At 35.7% G+C, this 18,244-nt stretch overlaps 1 protein-coding gene across 1 annotated transcript in view; it reads right to left on the bottom strand.

Moving 5' to 3' along the window:
• Positions 1-18,244, bottom strand: part of TEX11 (testis expressed 11) — a 143,160-nt gene that overhangs the window by 17,360 nt on the left and 107,556 nt on the right. Inside the window, exons 20-24 of the mRNA XM_016132609.1 lie at positions 17,335-17,375; positions 15,957-16,043; positions 14,511-14,581; positions 12,949-13,065; positions 6,078-6,150 (exon numbers count right to left, since the gene is read on the bottom strand). Coding sequence (XP_015988095.1) covers positions 6,078-6,150; positions 12,949-13,065; positions 14,511-14,581; positions 15,957-16,043; positions 17,335-17,375 — 389 coding nt within the window. The remainder of the gene's footprint in view (positions 1-6,077; positions 6,151-12,948; positions 13,066-14,510; positions 14,582-15,956; positions 16,044-17,334; positions 17,376-18,244) is intronic.

Consider the following 18,244-nt stretch of genomic DNA (forward strand, 5'->3'; position numbering starts at 1 on the left):
GTGAAACATCAGATTCCTTCCTTCGAAACTCAAGAAAAAGACAAGGATGCACACTTTCGCCGCTACTATTCAACACTGTCGTAGGGGTGCTAGCTAAAGAAATTAGGCAAGAAAAAGAAAAAGAAGACATGAAGACTGGAAAAGAAGTAGTGAAACTATCTCTATTCATGTACAATGTAATCTTGTAAAGAGATCCTTAGGGAGTCCAGCAAAGTACTATTAGGACCAATAAACAAGTTTAAGAAGATCAGTATACAAAAATCAATTCTATTTTCTATATGTGAGCAATGAACAAACTAAATATAAGATTAAGAAAACAATCCTGTTCACAATAGCATCAAAAAGAATAAAATACTTAGAACTAAATTAAACACAAGAAGTACAAGACTTGTACACTGAAAGAAATTTTAAAATATGTATAAACAAGTGGAAAAATACTTCATGTTTATGGATTAGAAGACTTAACGCTGTTAAAATGGCAAAACTCCCCCAAATAATCTACAGATACCACACAATTCCTATCAGAATTCCAGCTGGCATTTTTCTTTTTTCAGAAACTGACAGACTGATCCTAAAATTCACATGGAAATTCAAGGGGCCCAGAATAGCCAAAACAATCTTGAAAAAGAAGAATGAATTTGGAGGACTAACACTTCTTGATTTCAAAACTTAATACAAAGCAATGATCATCAAGAAAGAGTAGTACTGGCATAAGGACAGACATAAACATATACATATACATTAGAACTGACAATCTGGAAATAAAACCATATGTCTATGGTCAACTAATTTTCCACAAGAAGGCAAAGACCATCCAATGGGGAAATAATAGTTTTTTAAAATAAATAATTCAGGGACAACAGGATAGCCACATGGAAAAGAATAAAGTTTGACACTAACCTCATATACCACATACAAAAATTAACTCAAAATGGATCAAAGACCTAAATGTAAGAGCAAAAACTATTAAACTCTTTAAAAGAAAATGTAGGAGTACACAGTCATGACTTGGGATTCGACAGTTGATTCATAGATATGATACCAAAAGGAGTCATTGTGCCAAGATAATTGTACAGAAACATTTACAGATTCACAGCTGTATTTTTATAAAAGAAAACCACAATGTATGAGAGCAAATATGTTAGGAATAGGGAGACTTGAATGGCAACTCTTCATTAGGTCAAGCACATAGGAGAAGGAATAGTATATGTCACCATAAATACCTGGAAAACATAGTGAGCCTATCTTTTGAACCTGTGACCCCTACTAAATTTCTTCAGTGACTGTACAGACCTGTAATCGAAGTCCCTACTCACTGCCATTAGGGCTTTGTTTTGTATTACTAGGGTCAGCTTATGCTGCCTGTGATGCATAATTCAAATGGAATGCTGCCAAAAGTGAAGATTTTTAAGGAGCGATTTCTATCAGAGATACTTGGGTGTCTTCAGATAATTGTTTTAATTTCCTTTGGAGAAAAAAATCCTAAATTCAGGCTCTCCTATTTCTGTGCCCCAAGTCCAGGCCCAAAATGTATACTCGAAAATCCATTCAAGATTTGACATTTTGTTTAATGTGCCTGAGGATCAGTTCCAATTGCCTTTTCCCTTGGCAAATCTCAAAACTATCATCTCTGAGAATTTCTTATCCATTGAGAACTAATCTCTGAGCCAAAACCAGCTCCCAACTGGTTGTTAGTTATTAAACCAATGGAGGGGCCAAGCAAAGACTGCCTGCAAAAGGAATAAGCATTTAAATCTAGTTTTGGTGTTTATAACTGAATAGATAAAAATCATTTATAATTCCAACATGAGCCTTGATAAATGGTAGCTTTTATCTACTGCATTTGGATAAATTAGGATGACCTTCCCATTTCTGGGCTATTTTATATATATAAATATATAACATAAAAGTGTAGATAATCCTCTGCCTTGTCAGCTAAACTTTCTTCTAGTCCAAGACCCATGCTGGGTTTTGTTCTAAAGTGCTTAGTTTTGTCCTGTTTGCCATAACCACTAAGACACTTGATGATGACACTTGGTGAATACTTTATAGCAAGGCCAAAATTATAGCACTGGAGGTAAGTGAAATTCTTTCTTGCAGTGACTTATAAAAATAACTAAAGGGTTTTTTCCATCTTCGTGTTTTTGAGATAAAATATCTAGTATATTCCAAAATAAATAGCTTGAAGAAATCTAATCGCTAGGATTACTTCTAGTTTTAACTTTTAATGGCTCTTTCTGTTCACAGTATGACTCCAAGGAACAAGCAGTGATGTGTGTTGTTAAGAAAAAGTACAGCTTAAGAAGGCAGGTAGTGGTGAAAGCGGCTATTTTTGAAAGGGTGTGGTTAGATGAGACTTCTCGGAGGGGTAACACCTGAGCAGAGGGTATGGGGGGTACAAACCACATGAATGTCTGGGAGCAGCACAGGAGGACCAACGTGGCCCAACTTACAGTCCTCTGGCTGCTTTGTGGCCACTGCACTTGTAGAGGGAGCAGGAGCAAGAGCAGAGAAGTGGCAGGGAGCTGTGACAGGGCTCCAGGTGAGAGACGAGGCAGGTGGGGTGACAGCGATAGTTCCGACCTGATTTATTGTTGGGAAGGGGTACACCGCAAATCACACTACTTTCACCCTCACCTGCCACTAGATGACACCTGGATAATAAATAATTCCAAAACTAACGATGTTCTTACACTCCTGGTTTTTGTTTATTCAGTTTCTACACCTTTTCCTGCTCATTCTTCAAGAGTAACTTCAAATATCACCTTTGGGAATGAACTCTTTCTTCTTCGGTGGTCCCCCGCCCTCTACATTTCTATTAGTGAAAGTATTTCACTTTGCTTCGTATACATGTAACAGACTATGTCCGACCCCCTCTCTCCGCATATCCTTAGGTTCCCACAATACCCAGGAGTGCCTAGGAATAAAGGTTGTGTGGAATGAACGTACATAGCTGCTTTCCTCAGGTCCCGAATATGATGGCACGTCAGGGTTACTTCTTTTGTAAAAACCAATTTCCACAGCACAAAGATTTCAGTCACTGTTTATATAGTTCTTCATTAACTTTGATTTGGAATCAATTTTAAAAGGTTGGTGTTTTCCAATTTTCCTCCAGGAGCTTATGATTCCCCAGCTTTGCACCTTCTCTTATCTATTTATAGTTGGTAGCTTAATGATTTATTTATATTACTCATACACCGGGCTTGTAAGTTTAAGCATTATTTTATTAAAAATGCCCAAGTTTAAGAAATATAAACCTTTAAAAAGTCAGATTCATTTTTTCTAAATGTATTTTTGTTTTACTTATTAAAATACTACATGTTCATTGGAAAATTCTGACAATACAAAAGGGAAATAAAAAGTCTCCCAAACGCACTAATTCTTGTTCCAAGAGGTAGCAAATGTTGAGTTGGATGTGAATCTTTCCAAGACTTTACACATGATGTGGGCATTCATGTGTATTGTGTATAGATATATATGGATGTGCTAGGTATTGGATAGTCTAAGGTAAGCAAAAGCAGACATGGACTCTGTCCTCACAGAGCTTACAGTCTAGTTTATATGCAACAAACACGCATAACATTTTCAAAGTAAAAATGGAATAAGAAAAGGCCAGCAAAAGCACAACACTCCAAGTAAGGAGCACACCTTGAGGTGCAAATCCTTTATCAACAATAACGAGAACAGAGCCTATAGACTGGTGGGAGGAATTTGTCTGGATTTGGTTTGGTTTGGAGAAGCAAAGGAGAAGGGGTTGAAGAGTAAGCAGCTGGTCAGTGAAGCAGTGGAGAAGAATCTGTGTTATGAGAAGCCCTACAAGTACCTACATCCACTGGCTCAGAAAGTATAGACATTACAAAACCTCACAACGAACCCACAGTGACACATCATCATCATCTCAAGTCCACAGTTTACATCAGGGTTCACTCTTGGTGTATGTTCTGTGGGTTTTGACAAATGCATAATTACATGTATCTGCCATTATAATATCATATAGAATAGTCTCATTTCCCTAAAAATTCTGTGTTAGGTTCTTCCCTCCTTCCCCAAATAACCTGTGGCAATTGGTGATCTTTTTATTGTCTCCATAGTTTTGCCTTTACTTGAATGTCATATAGATAGAATCATACACTATGTAGCCTTTTCATATTGGCTTCTCTCACTCAGTAATATCCATTTAAGGTTCCTCCATGTCTTTTCATGGCTTAATAACTCATTTCTTCTTAGCTTTCAAAAATATTTCATTGTTTGGATGAACCACAATTTATTTATCCATTCATCTACTGAAAGACATCTTAATTGCTTCCAAGTTTTAGCGATTTGAATAAAGCTACCATATACATCCATGAACATAGGTTTTCATTTCATTTGGGTAAATACCAAAAAGCACAGGTGATGGATTGGATGGTAAGATTATTCTTAGTTTTGTAAGAAACTGCCAACCTGTCTTCCAAAGTGGCTGTACCATTTTGCATTCCCATCAGAAATGAATTGGAATTCCTGTTGCTCCACATACCTGCCAGCATTTGGTGTTGTCAGTGTTTTAGATTTTTGCCATTCTGATAAGTATGTAGTGGTTTCTCACTGTTTTAATTTACAGTCTCTAATGATATAATTGATAGATAGATATAGGTAGGTAATTGAGAGATGATAGATGATAGATAGATAGATAGATAGATGATAGCTAGAGATTCAGACATATATAAATTATGTATATGTGTGTGTGTGTGTATATATATATATATATATATATATGTCTAGCTGAGTTCTTAGAAAGAACTGGATTTTTCAGTAGACATGTAGCATATACTTTTAAAATAAAAGTCATCAAAACTATGAATTTCACTCTGAGCACTACCTTGGCACTTTAGATTCAGTTATGAGATATTTCCACCATCATTATTTTCTAGGTAGTCTGTAGTTTCCCTTTTTTAAAATGTCCAAGTGGTAAAGGGTTTTGTTTCTTTTCATTATTATTTTCTAGTTTTATTGCATTGCGATCAGACAGTGTCATCTGTTTTATTTACGTGTCTTGGAATTTATTCAGGTTTCCCTTATGATCGATCGGTTTTTCAAATGTTCAAAGGCTACATGACAAGAAGATGAGTTTTCTATATTCAGGATATAAAGTAGTTTTTAGACCATAGAGTATATTTCTATCAAATCTTCTGTGCTAAGTCTCTTATTTAGGTACTCTCTAGTCTTTTTTATTCCTTTAAATTCTTGTCATAGATTAAAAGAGATGAATCAAATTTCATGTGTTCTTCCTTATAATTCCTATAGTTTGAGACCAAAAATCCATCAAAGGTATCATACAAACACAAAAAGAAAATGACAGACCAATAATTTAGGTCTATTAGGAAACTCAATTCATCAACATTTAAAAAGTAGTATCACACTAATGACCAAATAGGGTTTATTCCAGAAATGCCAAAATGACTTAATGTTAAGACATCTATTTTTGTAATTCAATACAGTAATTCTTCATAGGAGAAAAACCATGATTATCTCTATAGGATCTGAAAAGGTATGTAATTCAATATCTATTGATTTTTGAAAATTCTATTTAAAAAAGGAGGAACAAATGGACACAATATAAAAAGTCTAAACCTAAAAGCCAACATCATCCTCAAGGAGGAAACAGTAGCAAGCTACTATATAACTTCAAAAAGTTTACTAATGGTTATTTCACAACAAAACGTTAGCAGTATCTGATATCATGACTGTGGTTTAGAAGACTATGGAGCCTATAGTTAAGTCAGTGTTAAAGGTTGATTAAATTAGACATTAAATCTAACGAGTTAAGAGCAATAATGGCATATTGAAAAATAATGATCCTATTTTTATATTCAATACTATATTTCCATAAAAAGCAAGGCAAAAATATTCTTACTCCATGCACTGTGTCAGAGTCAAAATACAGACATACAGTGGGAAAAAAAATTAGTTCTTCAAGAATCATTCAACTAGTTATCGAGCACTGCAGCTGAATAAATTTCTGGTGATAAAAGACTGGGTTACTAAGATTTCAAACCCTGGTCATAACTGCATTAGCAACCTCCCAAGTCCCACTATACCTGTTTCTTTCAGGAGATTCCAGATTTCTCTGCATTTATGGATCTGATCGAGTGCACGATTCAGTAACATGGTCTGTTTGGCAACAATATAACAAAAAATTAGTCTCGAGCAAACAAAACTTTAAACAAATTAAAATAATTTTTACATCATTTTTATTAAAAAGTTAAAGCAAAATGATAGAAAAATTATAGTTTAAACAGAACATTTTGGAAGTTATATATAAAAATATTAGCCTCTTTGTACTTTTCCTTATGTCCTGGGAAAATGAGGATTAAATAGAAAATCTGAGCATTATCCATTTCTTTAATAATCAAGGACAGAAGAGAAGCACTTCCAGAATGGTGGTACGAGGAGCTCCATGAAGCCCCTTCCCAGTGAAACAACATAACTGAAAATTATAAAACAAATCATGTAAAGACTCAGGAAATTGTTCTAAGGGCACATAAGTCTCAGTAAGAACAGTGAGTATCGGTGACAGCTGAGCTCAGTGTGACCTAAGAGCTACCTTAGGTGGGTGTGGCCAAGATGGGGCTCCCTCTAGTGTCAGCTTCCAGGCTAGGGATTCCCAGAGGGAGCACACAGCCAGCACTTCCCATATCTGACCCCTGGATCTGTATTGCAGAAGTTCTATTAGAAACAAGCAAAATTTGGAGGACTGGGGCTCTCTTCCTCTACCCAGTCCCCAGCTATATCAGGCATGGCAGCTCGAGAATACTAGGTCTCAACTGCCCTCACTTCAGCTTGCTTACGGGACTGGGTTTTCATGCTGGGAAAAGTAAGCCAGGAATGCCGAGGACTATGATTCCTGCCCAGCCCCCGACTCAGAACTGGACTGTCACTCTGATAGAGATGGGCCACTGTCCCTGACTCCAACAACAAAACAAGGAGTACAGAATTTCTACTCAGGAGAGGAGGTAGGGCATTAGAAGAGTGAGCTCTGTAGCTCTCCCCAAAAGGACTGGCTTTAATTGGAAAAAGAGTATGGGAAAGTTCAAGTCTAAGGGCACTATAAAAACCAAGGATATCTTAGGGTTGAGCAATTAAGAGAAGACTGGTAGCTCAATAACTTCAACAAGCCACAGAAGGCCAGCTAGAAGTTTACAGAGAACGAAGAAACGAGAAAGCTAAGATCCTTTTCCTTTCAAAGGGGCCTTACTTTAATTGGATCAGACTGTGGAACAATTTATGCCAAAGAGCATTTTCAAACACACACATACACACACACTTTTCAGAAACTTAATAAGGAGATCAGGGAAAGAGATAGTCAAAAATAACCTGGCTATAAACTATGTTCATCCCTTTCGGGAAGCGGGGTCAGAATGACTACACAGCAAAGAGTGTGGCCTCTTAGGAATGACATAAGAAGCAGTACAGCTAGGGAAAACAGACTTCACTAAACTAGCCCAGCCAAGTCACTAAACAAATCAACAGATATTAACAACAAGCCCCAGAGGGGGAATCGGTATTCAAAGATGCTCCGATATATCATTTAAAATGTCCAATTTTCAACAAAAAATTATGAGACATGCAAAGAAACAGGAATGTATGACCCATATGCAGGAAGAAAAGCAGGCAGCAGGAACTGACTTTGCAAAGGTCCAGATGTTGAACTTAGCAGACCCAGATTTCGAAGCAGCTATTTTAAATATGTTCAAACAACTAAAGGAAACCAGACAAAGAAGGAAGTTCTGATGGCACTGTCTCAGCAAATATAGACCCTCAATACAGAAGGCAGTGGGATAACACATTCTATGTGATGAAAGAAAATATCCAAGAATCTAATATCCAGCAAAACTATCTTTCGGAACTGAAAGGAAAATAAATTCCCAGATAAACAAAAGCTGAGAAAAATCTGTGGCCACTGAAATCATTTTACAAAACTGCTAAGAGGAGTTCTTCGGGCTGAATGCAAGTGATACCAGATAGTAATGTGAATCCAAATGAAAAACAAAGTCCACTGGTGAAAGTAATCACATAACTATAACAGGCACTATAAAAATATGTATTTATTTTTTCTTGTCTTACCTTTTAAAAAGCAATTGTATGAAACTACATATAGTTTTTTTAAATACCTGATGGATATCTACAGAGCATTCTACCAACCCAAGAATAATACACATTCTCATAAAACACATACGGCAGTTTCTCCAGGACAGACCATCTATCTGCTAGGAAACAACACAAATTTAATATAAATTTAAAATATCTCGAAGTCACACAAAGTACGTATTCTGACCACAGCGGAATAAGATTAGAATCAATAAGAGAATTAAATTAGGGAAATTCACAAATATGTGGATATTAAATAACAGACTCATAAATAAACAATGGGTCAAAAAATAAATCACACTGAAAATTAGAAAATATTTTGAGTGGAACAAAAAGATAAAGGCAACAGGCCACGACTCACAGGATGCTGCTTCAGCAGTGCGCTATGGTTCAAATGCAGCCCTACTGAAGTCATATGTTAAAATCCTAACCCCAAAAGGTGAAGGTGTTAGGAGGTGGAGCCTTTCGGAGGTGCTGAAGTCATGGGGCAGAGCCCTCATGAATGGGACTCGAGCCTTTTTAAAAGAGGTCCCTACTAGCTCTTTCCACCATGCAAGGACAAAGAAAGAAGGTGCCAGCTGTGAGCCAGGAAGAGGGCCCTTACCAGAGTATGTGACCATGCTGGCACCTTGATTTTGGACTTGCAGCCTCCAGGACTGTGAAAAATAAAGTCCTGTTGTTTATAAGCTACCCAGTCTGTGGTATTAAGTTAGACTATCTCAAATGGGCTATGACACAATGCTTAGAGGGAAATTTATAGCTATAAAAGCTGATATTACAAAAAGAAGAAATATCTGAAATCAATAACCAACTTTTACCTTAAGAAACTGGAAAAAGAAGAGCAAACTAAACGTTAAGCAACGAGAAGGAAGAAAACAATAAAGATTACAGAGTGGGACTTAATGAAATAGAGACTAGAAACATTATAGGATAAAAAATAAAACCAAAATCTGGTTCTTGAAAAAGATCATCAAGACTGATAACTCTCTGTATAAAGTGACCAAGAAAAAAAAGAGAAAAGACACAAATGACTAAAATTAGGAGTGAAAGAGAGGGCATCATTACTGACCTTACAGAAATAAAAAAAAAATGGATGTTTGTAAGGGAATAATATGAACAACCGTAAACCAATAAATTAAATAACTTAGATGGTAATGAACACATTTCCAGAAACATAAACTACTAAAACTGTCTCAAAAAGAAATAGAAAATCTGAAAAGATTATAAAAAAGAAAGAAGTAAAAAAATTATATTCTGAAAACTACCAAACATTGTTGAAAGAAATTAAAGACCTAAATAAATGGAAATATATTCATTTTCATGGGTCAGAAGACTTAACATTGATAAGATTGCAATAAATAATTTCTAAATTGATCTACAGATTCAGTGCTATCTCTACCAAAATCCCATCTGGCTTCTCTGCAGAAATTGACAAATTGATTCTGACATTTACATAGAAATTCACGGGAACCAGAACAGCCAAAACAATCTTGACAAAGAAAAATGAAGTTGAAGGACTAACACATCTCTATTTAAAAAATTATTACAAAGCTACAATAATCAAAACAGTGTGATATTGCCACAAAGATATCCATAGACATCAATGGAATAGAATCGTGGTTCTAGAAATAAACCTCTAGTGAACTGATTTTCAACAAGGGTGCGAAGACAATTAACTGAAAAAAAAATAGTTTTCAACAAACAGTCTGGGGCAATGTGATATTCAAATGCAAAAAAAGTAACGTTGGACTCCTATCATATACCGCACATGAAAATGGATCATGGACCTAAATGTAAGAACTACAAATATAAAACTCTTAGAGAAAAAAACATAGGGGTGAACCTTCATGACCTTGGATTAGGCAATGGTCTTAGTTAGACATGATGCCAAAAACACACGCAACAACACAATGGGAGAAGGTAACTGCAAATTGTATCTGATAAGAGTTTAGTATCGAATATATACAAAGAACTATTAAAACTCAATAATAAAAAAACGAATAATCTTATAAAAATGGGCCAAAACTCTGAATAGACTTTTCCAAAGAAGATATATACATGGCAAATAAGCACGCAAGAAGATGCTAAACATCTTCTGTCATTAGTCATTAGGGCAATGCAAATCAAAACTGCAATGAGATAACAATTCATACTAACCAGGATGGTCATAATCCAAAGGACATAATGGCAAGCAGTGGTAAGGAGGTAGAGGCAATAGAACTGCTGATGAGGATGTAATATAGTGCAGCTGCTTTGGAAAACAGTCTGGTAGTTCCTCAAATGGTCAAACATAGAGTTACCATAGAGCCCAGCAATTCCACTTCTAAGTATATACTCGAGAGAAATGAAAACACACATTCATACAAAATTTGTAATGCAACATTATTGATAACATCTTAAAACTGGAAAACCCCAACATCCATCAATGGATGAATGGATAAACAAATGTGGTATGTTCAGATAATGGAATATTACTCAGCCACAAAAAGGAATGAAGTACTGATCCAAGGTACAACAAAAAGAACATAGAAAACATTACTGAAAAATTACAAAAGAAGTCAATCGCAAAAGACTATAAATCATGTGATGGCGTTTACTTGAAATATCCAAAACAGGCAAATCTAAAGAGACAGAAGTAGATGAGTACTTGCCTAGGGCTGGTGGTAGAGATGGCGAGTCACTGTTGGTGAGGGATTTTTAGAGTGAGGAGAAAGTTGTAAAATTAGATCATGTTGATAGTTGCACAACTCTGTGAATATTCTAAAAACCATTAAAATGCATACTTTATTTTTTAAATTAAGTTTATTGGGGTAATAGTTAAAATGCATTCTTTAAATGGGTGAATTATAAGGTATGTGAATTACACCTCAATAAATTTGTTAAAAATAATCTAGGACAGGGGACAAGATACTTTTCTAGAAAAGGCCAAACAGTAAATACCTTAGGCTTTGCCAGCCACGTAAACTCTCACATGTTTTTCTTTATTTTATCACCTTTCACAATTGTAAAAACCATTCTTAACCCTCAGGGTATAGAAAAACAGGCCATGGACATGACTTGGCTAGTGAGTAGTTTATCCACCCTGTACTAGAAAAAGATGTGGTTTCTTGATAATTTATATTACTATTAAAGCATCCCTTGCTTCCTCCTGACTCATACTCAGGAGAGTAGAGACAAAGTTGACAGGATTATACAGTCTATCTATAGTCTCTTGTCATCTACTTATTTGGAAATACTCCAATTTATGAGGATTTAGAGAACAAGGAACTGATGTGATGTGTTCAACAGAATTCAACAAGTCCTCATTAGAGAGACAGAACATGATTCACAGGGACAAGACTTAGATAGTAAAAGGCAGAAGTACACTTTCAATTATCTAAACAGACCTCTTTTAAAAAGCAAAGATTATAGAAGGGCTACTAGGTTAGAGTGTTCTTACACAACATAAGAGTGTGCAAGAGAAAGAATACAAGAAAAAACAACCAGTTTTTAGAAACAAACAAAATAATTAAGGACAGCACTTAAGAGTTTGTGAAATTTCCCTCACGTCAATTTGATCTCTAATCACTGAGACAGAAAATCTATGTCAGGACTATCAACTTAAAAGGAAAACTTTTTAAAAGTTAAAAGAACTATGCAAAAACAAGATGCTACTAATATTTCTTTTTAGTAAATGAAAAAAATCTTATCAAGAATAAAATTACATTTGCCCTTACCCGTTAAGAAGTAAAATGATGGTTTTCGGTTTTGCTCTGGGGCATACAAATTCTTTTCTCATCTTTTTTTATAATGGAAAGGTTTCTAAAAAGAAGACCCTTTACTCCATGGGAATAAGGACTTTGTCTTCTTTATCCCAAGGACTGAGCGTAGCCCTTGGAACTCATATTTTTTGAGTTGAACTCAAGAAGGGAAGAGAAACGAAGGAAAATGCATCAGCAGAGATCTGTGAGAGTTTTGTTCTGAATCTAAAGGATTACATTAAAGAAGATATTAACAGAAGGAGAAAACGAACAATGAGAAGGACTTCATACTAACTGGAAAGAAAAGAAATTAGTAAGTATAGGAAATTGGGAAGGTATTTTGGTTTGTTTTTTTTGTGTGTGTGTCTAAGTACGAGAAAAAAGTAGCAAGATCTAGATCTTAAAATCATACAAAAATGCTGATGGTCCAACTTGGAGATAATTTTCTTAGCTTGAAAGAAGGAAGGTAAGAAATAAAGGCAAACCAATACTCTGGCATATGGGAGACTGAGATGTTGATATTGGTTTCTCCCCAAAGGGTAAAGTTTAAGCTCAGAGTGGAATCCAGGCAAAGGTAGGAATTCTGTCTTTTTGTTGTTAAGATTGAGTTAATGATAAAATAATTGAAGGATGTGAGCCAAAGAGAGTAAATGCAACTGAGTGAAAAACAACAAACCACATAAATAATTCCTGATGGCTTTCGAAGCTGTGGAAGTGGATGTGTTCTTCCTTAGAAAATGTGTGAAAGAAAACAAAAGAGGAAAAAACTCCTATGGACCACAGATTATCAGGAGGAGGTGAGGCAGATAAAAAAAAGTATTTAAAAACAGATTCGGAAAGAGTGGTCCACGGGAAGGGACATTTTAAAAGTAGCGATACCAAATTTTTTAAAAGAAGAGGCAAAGACAAATGTGACCCTCCCTTAGGAAGTAATTAGCTCTTACGAACCTTTGCAATGAAGATGCTACTGGAAGGGAGGAAAGAATTCTCTAAAGAGAATCAAAAAGAACTGCATGAGGGAAGGCAAACACACTAAATAGCACACTGAACTCTTGTGTTTTATTTGATGGTTGCACGTTACCTGCTCGAAAGGTGTTGACGCTTTTTTCCCTTGCTCTAGATCAACTGCAGATGCCATCAGTAAACATGTTTTCTGTGCAATCAGAACCATTTGATCAGAAGGACAAAACTGGGACAGCTGATAAGAAATAACCAGGACATCAATGAACAGTGAGAATTCTGCCAGGTGAACACGAACAATCAGAATGAAAGTCAGCAACATTCCGTCTGAATGAGAAAACTCAGCTGGAAAACCACATTTCACATTAAAAATGATATAGACTATAACACTGATTTATGGTTTTAATTTTACATTACTTACCATTGTTTTTTAGCACCTTTCTGGAGATAAAATGCTTCATTTCTTCACAATTTTCCTATCTTTCCCAGCGATAAGTACTGTCATTTGGCCCTGTATTTCTATCTAGTGATCTACTCCTTGGTTTATGTTGTAATTTCTAAGTGATTTTCCTCCTGGCAAATAGATTTCCCCTTTGCATTGAATAGAGCCGAAATTAGTACATGTATTGTCATGGTTGAAAGAGACAATGTCAAATCTTGACAGGCATCAGACATAACCTCATCATTAAATCTTATCCTCTAGCTTTAGAAAAAAACTCCTGACTTTGTACTAAAATAAAAGTCTAGGCCACTTGGGATTCTTACATGAAATCCTACTAGTGCTATCACAAATGTCAAAACTAAAACTAAATCATTTTGCCCAATTAAAATGGCAATTATACCTAAACTTCCAAAGAATATTTCTTAATCCCCGCAAATACTTAGTGATCATAAATCATCACCGTCACTGAATCAACAGCATTTCAAGACACCCAGTCTCTCTAGGTCACAGGCTACTCATACACAAAACGAGGGAGTTGTGCTAGATTATCGCTACAGCACTTCCCAGTTCTAAAACTCTTAACATTTAATCAGCCTCCATCTATCAGATTGTGCACTCCTGAATGTATATAAATGATTAAGTCTTTAGCACCTCTCCTTTTATTCTCTCATCAATACCTGTTCTTCTTTCTGGCATTTAACCTCTACCTTGAAGGCTAGCAGCTATTTTTAAATGCTTGTAATCGGAAAACAAGCTCACAAATCTTATACACAGAACCTGCTGCAGGAAAAATTATAAAGTACACTCAAGCTTTTTAGCCTCCTCTTCACTTAGTTGTCCTCAGATACCTATTCCTATAGACTTACACCTGTAACCTTTCCTAATGTTTTGATAATTGACAACTTCTTAAGAGTATTCCCCTCCTAAATACAATTTTAGTTTAATATGGGCCCTTGGGAGACCGGGATTCCTTCAAAGGCAAAGGAATAAGTCTCTTATGGTAGAACTTTAGGCTCCATGACAACGGTTGTTAGTGATATTTGGTATGGGGACACCTGCCTCATGTTCTCACATTACAGCCTATAGGGATCAAATTCTCCTTAAGTCATGCCTACTGAGACACATATTACAAGTTCCTAGATTAAAAACCAATCCCACTCTATACTTAGCCCTTGACTACAGCCATAGTGGCGAAATCCTTGTTGTGGTCCATACATGAGATACTATTAGAAGAGACTTACCTTATAAGAAAGCATGAAAAACTCTCTCATTATCACTGAGTCTTTGTCGCATTGCACAGCCATGTTCCAAGCTGAAAGTTAATGTGAAATAATTTAGTTATGAAAATTCACTGTTTAACCTGTTATCATTAGAATCTTTATACCTATATCGTTAATATTAATATACGAATGAGAAGTTTCTCAGAGGTTAAAAAAGCTAACGTCAGGTTTTTAGATGAATTTTTTTCCCGGTAAATTTAGAGACTTCTATCACTTCCAATCTTCAATTCCAGGCCAATGACCAATAGAGGTCGTGCTGATTTTTTTTTTAATTTGGGGACATATAATAAAATCTATCAAAAAAAAAGAGGATTACCAAGAAGCTCTCCAACTAGAATGGGTGAATGGAAATTAAAACTTAGCAAAGAACATGGTACACTAGAATCGAAGGTTGAGAAAACTGCTGGAAAGATTTACATCTTCCACAGAGTAGTGGAAGCCCCATAAAGCAACATTCAGCATGTTCTTTACCTTGGAAAAACGAAATTAAAATTCAACAAAACAAGTATTAGAAAACAACTCTTGAAACTTCCGAAAAAATAAGTCATTAAACTTTCCTATAGTTTAAATGTTTGCTGTTTTCCATTATTTGTGTACGTTTCTTGGAAATACAACCCGCTGTATTCTCTTCTCTCCTAGATTAGAGCCTCAGTAAACCCCACAAAGCAGAGAAAGGTCCATGTAGAATCGCTTTGTGATGTAGTCCACTTTGTGACATCACTGCTTAAATGCTCTTGCTTACTCATCGCTGTAGTAACTGCGTCCACAAAACTCTTAACTGTGCAGTTTGATGGATTTTCACAAAGTGAATATATCCATACAACCAATCCAGATTGAGAATGATCCTGATTGTTGCCAGAAACCCCAAAGCAACCCCATCAACACGCTTCAAAGCCCAGTCCCCTTCAAGGGTAACCACTATCCTGAGTTCTACCATCATACATAAGTTTTGCCTGTTGTTTATTTCTATATATAAACTAAACCATACAATGTGTACACAGTGTCTGGCTTCTTTTGCTCAACATTATGTTTGTGAGATTTGCCCATATTGTTGAATGTAGTTTATTTTTGATGAACCATACTTAAAGATAAATTGGGCATTCCAAGCCAAGTTTAGAAGCATAACCTTGGGGACCTGTAGTAATAATTCATCATTTTATTCTCAGACCCATTTCTATAGAAAAGGAAGAAAACTAATGTTTATTGAATACCTACAATGGCCCAGGTAAACACACTGCTTCATTTATAATCCTTAATAGCCCTATGAAATATATATACCTGTTTTTATTTTGTAAATAATTAATGCAAGATTAAGCATGTGATCCTTGTACCCATAGATACTAGAACTTGAATCCACATCTGTTGATTCTACCACCCCACAATGTTTCCCACAGAATTTCCTCTTACCTATTTTTCGAAACCAATGAGCGTCATTAATCCTTGAATCTGGAATTGGGGCTCCTCCATTAAAACACCTAGCAAGGTGCATGTATGCTGCATCAAAAAGGAAAATTTGATGTTAAAGTCTTTGACTCTATACTCTAACGAAGTTGTTAATCAAGCTTTAAAAACTGTTGAACATGAGTTTGAATTTAGAAAGTTCTTTTTGTGTGTTTATGTGCATGCGTGCATATCAAAAGTAATTAAAATGGCAAAAAACATTACTAAGCTCAAATAAGCTGTTTACTCAAACTTTGAGGAATAAACACATCTTTGGAGAGACTTATGATTTTAATTAAAGCAATTGTTCAACATCTGAGGTAGAAGGATATGATTTAGTGTAAGAAAATAAAGAATCCAAACAATCATTAAAAAGAATGAAATGGAGACTGAGAATTGGAATAGTATAGATAGGTTAGCATAATATTTACTGAGCTCCCACAGCAGGTACAGTATAGAACCAGAACGTTACATCAACAGAAAGCATTTATGGCATACTCACATGTCCTTCTGAGAGATAAGAATGCCAATCAGCCAATTTTTTTCTCTTTTGAAAAGCTCTGGTTTCTAAACCACTTTGCTACATTTAATACCTCATTGACAGGTATTTGAAGTATGAAATTGAACTACTGAATAAGTGTAATAATCATTTCTAAGGTATGGAGTTTTTGGTGTGTTTTGGACATAAGGAAATAGGTATGTGCCATTTTGGACATTTTTCTGATCATTTATTTCCAAGGGAAAATTCCAGAAATGAAATTACTGAATCTAGGGGGAAAAAAGAAGTAGGTATGTGAGCAGCAGAAATGGGAAAACCTGTTAGGCAAAAAGGACACTCCGCAAGAATGTGTGGAGTTGGAAAAGTGATGAGATGTAGCTGGGAGGGTAGCTTGAATGAAAGGGACAGAGAGGAATTATTAGTAGATGGGGGATGACACAGACTTGGGTAGAAAGATGGACAGCTTCAAAATAACGGTAAACAATTTGAATTTGATTCAGAAGACATGAAAATTAGCAGGGTTCAGAACATTTTATTTGTCTTGATCTTTATTCAGCTGTTCAATTCTTAGCTTAGGACCAAGTGGCAACAAGGAAGGGAGGGAGGAAATGTCTTTTAAACAAATTGGAATAAAACAGCTAAAATTACATTTGGAGATGAATGCTAGTGATGACAAACTTCTCTCTGCTTGTTTATAAAAAACCGAGGTAGACTGCTGTGAAAATGTTAACAAAAGCATAAAGCTTACCTCAAATGTGAAGTCGGAATCAATGTACTCAATGTACTTGGAGGATGTAATAGAGGACAGAGGCAAGATAGACTGAAAATGGCCAAGGAGATATTTACCTGTATTCAAGTAAATCAAAAATTTATCCATTTCTTCTTTTCTAAAAAATAAAGAAAGGGGTGTTTTCCTACTGTTTCAAAGCTTTACTATAGAAAAGTGCTATAAAGAGACCCCATTTATGCCTGACAGCTGTGCAAAAATGCAAAATTGTGAACTTGGTTGTTCAAGACTCTGACCTATTAATTCAATACTGCTTCCCTGCTGGAGAACACTGCTCCTCATCCTCACTGCCCTCAGATTTTTTTCTCTCTTCCCCTTTTACATCTACTCTCAGTAAAGAATTTCAATGACCGATAAGGTTTTATATTACAGGGCCATACGATTTGAGAGCAGGTAGTGATCTCTGATTTTCAAGCTTGTTTTTGAAGAGGGGAAATTAAAACCCTTGTTTCAAATCAAATTTTATAAAAGTCTGATATACAAGAAAAGATCGAAATATGGCTGTTCTGGCTGAACCAGTGGTAGATGGAGGCTGATAGCCTCACCTTCCTGGAAGACTCTGAAGTTCCATGGTTCTAAAGAATATAGTTTAAAAACCACTTATTCAATCCAGACTCTTTATTTTACAGACCATAAAACAGATCTGGATATGAGGGGATGATTTGTCCAAGGTCATGCGACTAATGACAATGTCAAGACTATCACCTAGGTCTCCTGACCCTTTGTAAAGCTTCTGTAAGGGGTATATACATTTTCAAGGAAGAAAACATCCCACTTTACTTAAAGCAATTAATATGAAAGTACTCGCAAACCCAACTAAGGAAGGTTACAGGAAGTAGGCGAGATCGTACTATAAGACTGGAGAGGGTCTAGTATTATATAATAAATGCTGTGCTTTGACAAATACAGCAGCTGTCTCAGGGATAAATACTAGTATTCTGGTTTATATAAAGTAACCTCTTACAGCAA

This window comes from Rousettus aegyptiacus, unplaced genomic scaffold (assembly GCF_014176215.1).
Source record: "Rousettus aegyptiacus isolate mRouAeg1 unplaced genomic scaffold, mRouAeg1.p scaffold_m13_p_9, whole genome shotgun sequence".
Taxonomy (NCBI): Eukaryota; Metazoa; Chordata; class Mammalia; order Chiroptera; family Pteropodidae; genus Rousettus; species Rousettus aegyptiacus.